We start from the raw sequence: 11,003 nt of genomic DNA on the forward strand, positions 1-11,003 counted from the left end.
AATACTATACTACAAAGTTTATTATTTCCTAAATTCCAATAAATTCATAAAATTTTTTTAAATACCAGTAATAGAGGATAGCAATGGGTACTCTGTCACAAGATACCTACGAGTACTCGACTCGATTATATAAAATTAGAGACTAAAGGTATTTTATAATCGGGTTCGGATAGTAATTTCACTACCAGTATCAAGTTCATGTAGGGTTAGGGAATCACCCTTTGGGTAACCAATACTTGAACCCGATGATATATATATTTTAATTTTATGTAATTAAAGATAAATTTATATTATTAATTAAATTAATTTATGAAATTATGATTATTAATTAAGTTGTAATATCTTTTAATACATATATTATATATATTGTGTTAATTTATAAAGAATATAATTACTATTATATATATGTTTAATATATATTTTTTAAATATATAAACATATTTACTTTCTATTTTGTATTAGCGTTACCAAAATTTTAACTTGTAAAATTATTAATTATAATACATATACGTTTATTTATATAAACTTATAAAATATATATATATATATATATTTAAAAAGAAGTTGTGAGATTAGACTAGTTTTAGAACCTAGCTAATTTTTTTTTATTTCATGTTATTAATAGCAAACTCATATAGTTAATTATACCTATAATGTTGTTTAAATTGTTATTTGGATATTTGTTTTTAGTTGTTTAAGTTGATATTTAAGATATTTGTTTTTGATTATTTAAATTTAAATTTTATTTTTTGTGTTTTTATAAATTTAATTATTAATAAATTATATAGAATGTAGATGAAAATATTATTATATATAAATGCAGTACGGATTCGGGTTTGGGTAATTAGATACCCATGAAAATCATTTTAATAATTTGTTTACTAATCAGATTTTTTAACGTGTTTGGATAATTATTAAGTAGTAGATATATATTAAGATTCGGGTTAAGATAATAAATTTAAAAATATTTAGATAATTATAGGGTTCGGATATTTCATTTGCTAATCAAATTCGAGTTCGAATACCTCAAAATTGATGGATACCTTACCCATTAACATCCCTAACCAGTAAATTAAAAATTCAAGCAATAATTAAATATGGTGCGGAAGAATTCGCAGTTGTGACACTGTATAAAAAACTCCAATATGATCAAAATTAGACAGTTAATCCTTTAGATGGTTATATTTTAATGACATCTACGAATTTTGGTACCCAATTCTGAAAAGCTATAAGCTATACCAAAGTAATTTAAACGTAGTCGAAGGAATAATTAATGGTCCTGATTTTGCTGAAGTTTGGAACAACTCAAAAGTGTAAAATTTAGGATTAAAAAGCATAACCCTAGTACACAAACTTTGTAAAAACAGTAATAAACGTGACAAGCTGCCTGCGGGGAGTCCTTTGTTCATAAAAGCATCAAACAAACAGAAACGTTGGACGGTACAGATGACTCTTCTTTAATCCTCCTCCCTGCGAACTGGATAAATGCTGCCTCAAAGTCTTGACTATTAAACAGTTACCCTTGAAAACAACCATAACTTTTCAGCAGTGTTGCTCTGCACTCCTGCTTAATTCTTCACTTCTGAAATTGAGTTAAGAGTTCTGTCCTCTTCTTTTCATCTTTCTTGGCAATCAGGAAATCAAAGAGAATAAGAGATCATAACTCATGTTGAGCGCACTAGAGAATTTATCTGATAAACAGTTCAGCTTCTGTATATAGACATGAACCATTGGAACAAAAACATGGGGATGCAAAAGCTTAATCCCGTGGATTCGTTTTACAGTAACTGGTAAAACACATCTTTGCCATTTACACAACCAGCAATCATTATCAACAAGAAATTTCAATTACAATTAGGGCAAAATTAAAGGAAAAACACCTATGACACGGGATAGAAAAAGAATGGGAAAAAAAAAAAGATGACAAAAATATCAGCATCCACTGCATGTAGTTACACACAGATTAAGCGCTGTGAACCATGACCTTCGGGCCTCAGAAGCTGACCGCCTTAAGCCCGACCTTGAGCACCTAACCAAGTGGTTTTGCAAATTCCGGTCAGCAGGGCAGGGAACTAAAGAAGGACTAGTATTTGGAGCTCCCATGCAAAGGCTAGAGTGAATTTTCATTGATCGGAAACTCTGGCAGCTTAGGTTGCGAAACGAAGATCCAAGGGGAGAAATTCGTGTGCAATGGACCTCAGGCTTGCAAAGCGGGGTTGTCATTGAAGTTGACTCTGGTATCTCACTAGAACATGTGCAGAAAGAAAGGGATAAGCTTGTTCTGGCAACTGCCTTAATTGTTGGTTTTGTTCCTGGGAGCTTGACAAATGATACTATCCCATGCCGGCAAAGAGGACAGGCAATCGAGCCAATTGGACCTTGAGCAACATTTGAGGTATTATTTGTAGAACAGAGGTATAAGGCACATTGTGTACAGAACTCATGATCACAACCTGCATCATGGAAAATATAATTACAATCCTGATTTCATCTACATTTGGTCCCCCGCATACCATTAACATCAATGGCAAACAAAAGTTCCCACACTACATCATGAAAAATTGAGGGTGTTGATATAACAAAGAAATGAATTTGACTTTCATAAAGTATGCATATATGGATCAAAATCCACATGAAAAATAAAGAAGGGATTGCCTAGTATTATTAACAGTTACGACCCAATTTACACATGGCTCAAAACTGACAAGATTCATGCTATGTGTCACTAATTCAGAATAACTGGTCAAGAATGTTCACAAAAGAAAATCATAAATCTTAATATCAAATATAAACAATACAAAAATTGCCTTATTGCATAAATATGTCTTTGTCCCATTCCATCTCTCTTCCTCAGTTCCACCAACATGTTTGTTAGTATCAGTACCATAACTGCCACTGCTACTTCTCAAAAACAAAACTAACACCACTTCACTAAACCTATGTGGCTGAAACCTACTTCAAATCCATACCATCACAATTGCAACATTAAAGCAGGACACTGCTAAAATTGTCACTTATTTCATCTCAACCTCACTATTAACAAGAATGAGTCTACCTTATGCCAAATGTATGTGTCCGTGAGACTCATGAATGAATATCATATGAGTAATAATATGTTATTCTAATATTAAAACTTTAGTGAAAGATTCTATCTCTTCATCACCCTGGGTGCAATATGGATGATAAATAAAACAATAGTCTGATACAGCAATACAAAAATAATCATAGTTACCATAACATAATCCTTACCAATAATATCCATATCAATGCATATATCCCATAGGCTACACTGATCCTAGCCACTTAGAAATAAATATATTCTAGCAATTTTTTTACATTTAAAGATAAATTAAAATTACCTTCTGCAGCTACTGTGCACTTCCTCTCCAGACATACAGCACATGGATCTTGGCATGAGGGTAAGGAATCACCAGTCCTCCATCCACATTCTCTTCATAACACAAAGAAGGGAGAAAAGGTTTGTTCATCTGATATGTAACTAAGTTTTTAAACAGAAAAATTGATGGTGACATCTAGTAGCCATGTACTCATAAATACATGCTCATCGCCTGCATACACTTAAAAATGCATGTCCATACACATGTCAGTTAGCCTGTGCTTATCATTCTATCAATGTATATGCAATTATTACAACAAAAATTTGAAAAGAACAAGGATAAATACATTATTATGTCTTTATGTCTTTATCCAATGCTGTTTTATTCTCTTATTAATTGCAAGGCGCAGCAATATTAAGTTATTTATTTCAATGCTTTTGTGCATCAGCTCCATACGAAAAATTCTTGTTCTTTTCCAAGAATTCAAAAGCATAGCTAGGCACAATCAAAAACAGGCTGCATAATGTGAACATATAAATTTGTGCAGTGGGGTACAACTCAGACATGTTATTAACATATAGCAATATATATAAGCTAGGAAGGGATAACTACAGAAATGGCCCTTGAACTAGGACCTGATGTTTAATTTTGGACCTCAACACAAAGTCTTTTGATTTATTCAACTTGATAAATGGCCTATCTTTCCTTGTGTTCAATGTGCTCATTTGACTGACACCATAAGTTAGGAGTAATTATGTGGCTTTTGTTAAGGGTAAATTACAAAATCCCACCTTGCGGTTTGATATCGATAAAATTAGTCTCTTGGAGTTTAAAAAATTACCCTTAACCACTCTATGATTTAGTTGTTAGATACCTATTTTATGTTGTGCCAAACGGCCTACTTTTTCTCTTTCTTTTCCCTTCTGTTTTCCTCATTACCAGAAAGTTCTAAACTCTTTCTCCCTCTCAATTGATAGGATTTATCTCTCCTTGATCTTTCAAGGCTTTCGACAAAAAAAGGAAAAATTAAAAATCCTTTGATGGCTTAGGATTGATTTCAGCAAAGCTTGACTCCTACAGGTTTCAGCTGTACCCTCCCCCATTCATCCTCCTTTCTTCCTTTCTTTTCTTCTTTTTTCTTTTTGTTCTTTCTTCATCCCTTAACCAAGCCTTTCTCACTCCAGAACTTCATTTCTTCAATTTCAAAAGTTGCTCCTAAAACCTCTAATCAATTTCATGCAATTCCATGTTTTGAGAAATATTTGGTTGTTTCATAAAAGTGTTTTGGTGTGGGTATGATTGTTGGCTTGTGAGTTTACAACTTGTAAAGGTAATGGTGTTTGCTGAATTTCAGATTTGTTGGTAGTGCAGTAAACAGTTTATGGAGATGATGGATGACCAATTGGTTTTTTCTTCAAGTGGATGCCATTCTACTTTCCATGTTTTTGGGTTTTGAAGAGTGAGACACAAAGAAAGGAAACCAAGAAGCCAGAATAAGGAAGAATGGATGAACAAAACTATGTGAGAAAAAGTTGCGGTCGTTTAGAGAGAGATGATGCACTCTGGAAATCGGATAATGAGAAAAACAAGAAAGTAAAAAAGATATATAGAAAAAGATGAAAAAAGGCCATTGAAAAATAAGAAAAAAAAGGTAATGGCAAAAAGAAGAAAACGAGAGTGGTGTTAACATATAAGATAATAAAGCAATCATCAGGACGGTTAAGTGTTGATTTTCAAATCTCACTGAGTAAATTTAATCCATCTTTAACTATAGAGTTATTTTTATTTTGGTAATTTAACTCATTTTTTAAAATGATTATGTGGCTTTAAACAATCAAACGATGCCATATGTAGACTATCTGAAAAGAAATATGCAAGATGGACTAGAAAATGCCATGTCACTATGAGGGTATGGCACCATCGAAAAGAAATCTTTTAATGACATGCCACTAAGTGATCCATAACAAAGTTATTTTAAATTAAAAGTAAAATATGTACAACAAACGAGAAAAAAAAAGTAACTAAAAACTTGATGCAAACCTAAATCCGACTAATGCAGGATCTAAAGAAGACAACAACCTCAATCTAGCTTCTCTCCTGATTAAGGAATTAAATAGTTCTTTGAGATAAAACAAAAAAAAAATTGATACTGCAAAGTTTAGAAGTTATCTATTCACTCCTTTCTGTGTAAAAAAGATTCAAATACATATAACACTTTAAATCCTCTGAATTGTAGCACAAAGTTTTGAACTCAAACTTGACATTCTTGCAAATGAAACAATAATTTAATATTGCATAATACTAAATAGAAGTAGACTAGAAAATAGACCACAATGAAACTTGACAATCGTTTCTTTTCTTCCTCTTTGTCTTTCTTTTGTAACTCACTAGACAATAAAGCAAAATGAAACTAGCCAATCACTGTGGAATGATGGATTATTGTCAGCTAACTTTGGGAAGACAGATGCTGAAGCCTTTCTCCTAATCTTGTATGTTTGTTGATCACGTTGGGTCCTAGATGGCTTGAAAATCGAAAGGGAAAGGGGAACTGGCAGGGAGTAAATAAATCAAGTGAAGGAAACACATCTTTACATTAGGTTCAAATAGACAATCAGCATCATTTTGTTCTAAAGTTTCATGGAAGAAGTTGATTCAGTAAGTAAGAGGAATTGGAAATTGTTGCAGCCTAGTAGATAATCTCAGAGCTGGTTTTACAGTCAATGACTTAAAATCTTCAGAGCAGAAGCATAAAGTCTTCTAGATAATGTCAAGCCGGTTTAGCAAATGCATGAACCCTATAGAATCTAATCTTAAAAACCCTATTGGCTGACCTGAATCACACAGAAAATTCCAGTACTGGCAGAAGATATTCCCCAGAAATGAGTTAGTGGTTACATAATTTGAGAATGTTAATGCACTTGGTTGAGCAGGTCTGATTTAAACTATAGATTCCTAGTGCATCTGGCTTAAGTTTGTTTCCCTAACACTTATCATGCGTTCATAACCAAGCATCATCCTGTACCTCCCTTCCACCTCACTATTATAATCCATCTACATTTATCTCTCCCAAAGAAACATCATGGTGTTAACACTTAACATAACGTCCAGAAGCAGACTCCTGCCAGTTCAGTCTAGAACACTGACAGTTTCCATAGAAGTAAAACTCCTGCCTACCAGAAATAATGGAAGCCAAGAACGTACACCAATTGGTGACTGTGTAATTTGAATGATTGCTGGATAGCAAATACCTTGGTCTCTATTTCTGACTAAGTATGAGCACTCCTACCGAATGAGCTAGAAAATCAACAAACATGCAGTTTTCCAAAGATGATAGAAGTTCATAGATCAACCATCACATGCAAAATCAAATAGTTTCTATAAGGTTATACAAAATGTCATGGCTTAGAGATTGATACAACAATGTAAATTAAGAACAGATGGTGCAGCTGTCACTCACCTAGCAATTTTAACAATGCTCATAAGGGGAAGAGATAGAAAGGGAGAGGGAAGAATTTGTGACTGGCTTTCAGGCTGAGTGCTAAGAATTTCGTCAAGCCAATTTTTACGCCAGGAACGGGCGACCATTAAAGGAGTCCACCTTTAAGTGATAATTAAAAACAATAATAAGTCAAATTTAAACATTATCAAGACAGGGTTCAGAAAGTAACAACAACATATAAAACGAAAGGATATCCCAATGACTTTCATGAGGCAGCAAACAATAATGTGACATCCAGGCATCACACTAATTATGTTCCAAAGGTTAATTGTACATTAGGATTTGTGCTTTTTATTACCCAAAGTTGCCACTGAACTGCCATTTTCCTCAAAATATTTGAAAAATTCCTACCATGCCATAGGTGATATGGTGTAGCCACAAGATGACAGTGTGAACTGTTAAAGGTTACAAAAGTAAATCTTATACTAGTTCAGATTACGTACATCATCATACCTTCCTTTTTAAATGGCAGTGTAGCATTACCCTAAAACATGAAAAATGGTGACCACAGACAAAAAATGTACACTATCAGGAGTAATTTTAACAATAAAATATGTTTAACAAGCGTAATCACACATGATGAAACATAGACCCTCTGCCTCCTTAATCAAAATGCATCCTTTGTCAATATAGCCGCTTTAGTTGCAAACCATGGAGCAAAACTCCACCACATGGCAAGTTTCACTAGGCTTGGGTAAATTTTTTTAGTCTGCTGATTAGCATTTTTCTGACATACTGTCTTAGTCTTGCTTCTGCTAATCCTAATATCTTTTTAACCCTTAAATGCATAAAATTGGTCCACAGGTCAGAAAGAGAAACTATAAAGATGGAAATATGAAAGAAATTTCTCAAGGAGGGATGAGAGGGGCAGAGAGGGCAGGAAGAAAATTAATTAAACTAGGTAAAACCTTCAGTCTATCTTTTAAAGACTGTTCAAAATTGGAGTTGATTTCATTACATGCTCAAAAATTCCAATCAAGAAGGCAAATCAATAACAGCTTGTGCTTGAAAGGCTTTGCATCTTATACTAGCTACTCTTATCAAGGCATAATTTTTGCATAAGTTTTATTCTAACTTTTAAGAAGCAGAAACATATTGCTAGTTACCTAAGCCTTTTAGCAGAAGCTAAAATTCAAACTTTTAGCTTCAAAATGTAACTTAACCATTTTATTAAATGAAAAAATCATTAGTAAAAGTAACACAAAATAAAAGTACCAAATGAATCATAACATTTAAACATGATAAGTCACAGAACATACCCGTTTGCATTTGTAGCAGTAACACTAGCACCCCTGGCAATCAAAATCTGAAGCACCATACATCAAAATTAGAAATTGAAATCTTCAGCATGAATGGTATGGATACATGATTGAGTTTTTTCTTGTTCCTTTTCCCCCTTGTTTTGCGTGGCTATGATGCTGCAGAGACTAAAAACATACCTGACAACATTGTTCATTTCCACCACAAGCAGCATAGTGAAGAGCAGTGCTCCCTGCACCTGCAAGGTAACAAGGTCAAAGTCCAAAAACACAAAAGGAGAAACTAAGAATGCAGGGTGGAAGACTTACTACTCAAATAATAAAGATATCATAATTATGTACCAATAAATCATAATGCTCTGTGTGACCATCTAAAAGGATGGGGGTAGGGGAAGGGAGTTTAGGGACGTAAAATCAACTGCTGACAGTATTTACGTACAATTGCTTGGCAGATAGGCAGAAGAAGTGTACCAATAGAAAGGAAATCCGCCCAGATATTATAATTTTGGCATGGCATGGCAGCTCAGAAAACAGGAAGGGCAAAATGAAAAAGAAGAGCAACTGAAATGTTAATTATTGAACACAGAAAACTAACAAGGAGAAGAGAAGGGGAACTCATAAACAAGGATAAAAGAAAAATGTGGATTTAAACTGCCAGTTAAAAATGTTTTTGCTGTTCATGCTCAATTGCAATTAGCAGCAAAATCATCAGACTGTGAAACAAGCAAGGACCATTAGTTAAATTGGTAAATAGAACATGTGAGTTACCTATTAGATCAATTGTTGTCCCATCTTCCATGGTTACCTCAGTAACAGAAGCCCCCAAATCCAGGAGCAACTGAACAGTTTCAACATGTCCATTCAATGCTGCCATATGAAGAGCAGTGACGCCTCCATCAGCAGGTCTACCGATGACCTCACGGAGAGCACTGGAAGATCACGATGAAACAAGAATGAATCAAAACAGAAGAGTAGATAGCAAAAAAAATAAAAAGGATTGATGTAAATTTACCTCTCATCAAGTTCTGCAATAGATTCTTTATTTTTTGATCTCTTCCTTAATTTATTCCAACAACTGGGGATGCTAGGAATATAATCTGCAAGGAGGAGCCTTATGCACCGGGAATGACCATTCAAGGCAGCCAGGTGGAGTGCAGTACCCCCGTTAAGATAATCTGCTCTGTGAATCTGAAAACCATTTCAGCACGACTTAACTTATAAATAATCCTATTCCACTCAAGTTTGTAAACGATATAAATCTGTTGCAATAAAGGACACCAAACTTGCAAGTAGATGTCTTACATTGGCTCCAAAAAGAATCAGAGTCTGAACAACCTCCCAGTGGCCATATTGACAAGCTTGCATCAGAGCAGTCTGTTCATCACAGTTAAAACAAAAACGACTTAGAATAAACAATAGTAACCCATAAAACCTAAATTAAAATAAGTCTGCAACAAACCCAAAAGTCAGATGAAAAATAACTAGTCTGCAACTTTAGGTGTTTAAGTTATAAAGAAACTGAAATCAGTAATCAAATAGTGGACAAGAAAAAATACAAATTTAAGTAAGAAAACAAAATTGAATTACCTGACCCCGATAGTTCCTGAGATTAATATCAACTCCAGACTCAAGCAAGAGTGAGACTAGCTGATACAAATACACAACACAAAAATCAATCACCATTATGATTAATTTGCAAGAAATGTCTGTTGGCTTGAATTTAAGCTATTGAATACCTCATGGTGTCCCTGAGCAGCAGAGTAATGGAGAGGCGAATTGCGAACTCCAAAAGTAGAATACCTTGCAAGCCTTGGATTGTATTCCAATAAAGCCTTGGCTTCTTGAAGATCACCATCTCTTGCTGCAGAAACTAAGCGTTCCCCAGATGCAGAACATCCAAAAGAGTTTCCCACAAGGCTTAGAAATCTCATTGATGACCAAAAACAGCTTTCTGAAAACAAGTTTGTTTTCAAGGCCTAAAATGTCCCTTAACTTCAAAAATGGAGCATGACAAAAGCACGGCTAAGTCCTAATCCTTAAATCATCCAATACTTGCAAAATAGATAAGGTAAGAAAAAAGAGAAGAACAATACTTATTTTTGCGGAATATCTACTCAACATCTACCAAACCAATAACAACCAACAATAAAGCCCTTCCACTTACATCTGAGAGAAGTTGTAACGGTCAATATCTCACTTCCTTAAATGGATCGAGAGAAGGATTCCTGTTGACACTTCTTTTCAATTTAGACAAATCACAAAGAAGAACTAAAAACAACCAAAAACTTTCTCTGAAACTACTAATAAAAAATAATCAGGATGTGACTGTTTTATGGCTTAGTATATGATCTCGTGATTTTCAAGAAAAAACCCAACGAACACACACAATTATACAACAAAGAATTACAAACTCCTCTCACAGAAGAAAAAAACAAATAAATAAAGATTCCTATCCTTCACAGCCAAATTCCCATAGAATAAACATCTGCAATCTCCAGAATCTCCACTACCTCATAGAATTATATCCAATAAAAAGTACCCGATTCCAAATTTATCTCTAGGAACCAAAATCTGCAAAACCCAATTCCAGATACTCCTTAAAGAATCAGAATATGAAATACCCAGATAAAAAAATACACCTTTTTGGCTTTTTGGGCAAAGGACTGATTAAGTTCAAGCCTTTAAGAAAGGAATTAACAAAGGGAAGACACGTTTCGCTCGAATGGTTTGTAGAGGAACCCTACCTTTGTACTTAAAAAAGGAAAATGGGATGGGGATGAAATGTAACTGAAACGGAAATGTGCTACAAATAAGAAAAGAAAAATCTAAAATGGAGATAAAAGTGAGGGGATGTTTTTATGGAGACAGCAACCTTTTACTGCAACCTCAGCCAACAAATTGACCTGC

At 34.1% G+C, this 11,003-nt stretch overlaps 1 protein-coding gene across 8 annotated transcripts; it reads right to left on the reverse strand.

Moving 5' to 3' along the window:
- Nucleotides 1-1,686: 1,686 nt before the first annotated feature.
- LOC110410430 (E3 ubiquitin-protein ligase XBAT32) lies at nucleotides 1,687-10,992 on the reverse strand. 8 transcript variants are annotated; one of them, XM_089782705.1, is made up of 11 exons: nucleotides 10,736-10,990; nucleotides 9,833-10,088; nucleotides 9,684-9,743; nucleotides 9,399-9,470; nucleotides 9,109-9,284; nucleotides 8,865-9,025; nucleotides 8,277-8,335; nucleotides 8,097-8,143; nucleotides 6,796-6,936; nucleotides 3,360-3,451; nucleotides 1,687-2,453 (listed from the first exon to the last, which is right to left on the reverse strand). In XM_089782705.1, exons 2-11 carry the CDS (start codon nucleotides 10,025-10,027, stop codon nucleotides 1,933-1,935), a joined length of 1,524 nt encoding a protein of 507 aa, XP_089638831.1. In that variant the 5' UTR covers nucleotides 10,028-10,088; nucleotides 10,736-10,990; the 3' UTR covers nucleotides 1,687-1,932. The 8 variants fall into 8 exon arrangements, with proteins under 8 accessions (XP_089638831.1, XP_021275775.1, XP_021275774.1 ...); XM_021420100.2 differs by having other exon boundaries at nucleotides 9,833-10,047; nucleotides 10,261-10,990; XM_021420099.2 differs by having other exon boundaries at nucleotides 10,261-10,990.
- Nucleotides 10,993-11,003: the final 11 nt, after the last annotated feature.

Source organism: Theobroma umbraticum, unplaced genomic scaffold (genome assembly GCF_002168275.2).
Source record: "Theobroma umbraticum cultivar Fairchild unplaced genomic scaffold, ASM216827v3 scaffold_56.0, whole genome shotgun sequence".
In the NCBI taxonomy this organism is placed as follows: Eukaryota; Viridiplantae; Streptophyta; class Magnoliopsida; order Malvales; family Malvaceae; genus Theobroma; species Theobroma umbraticum.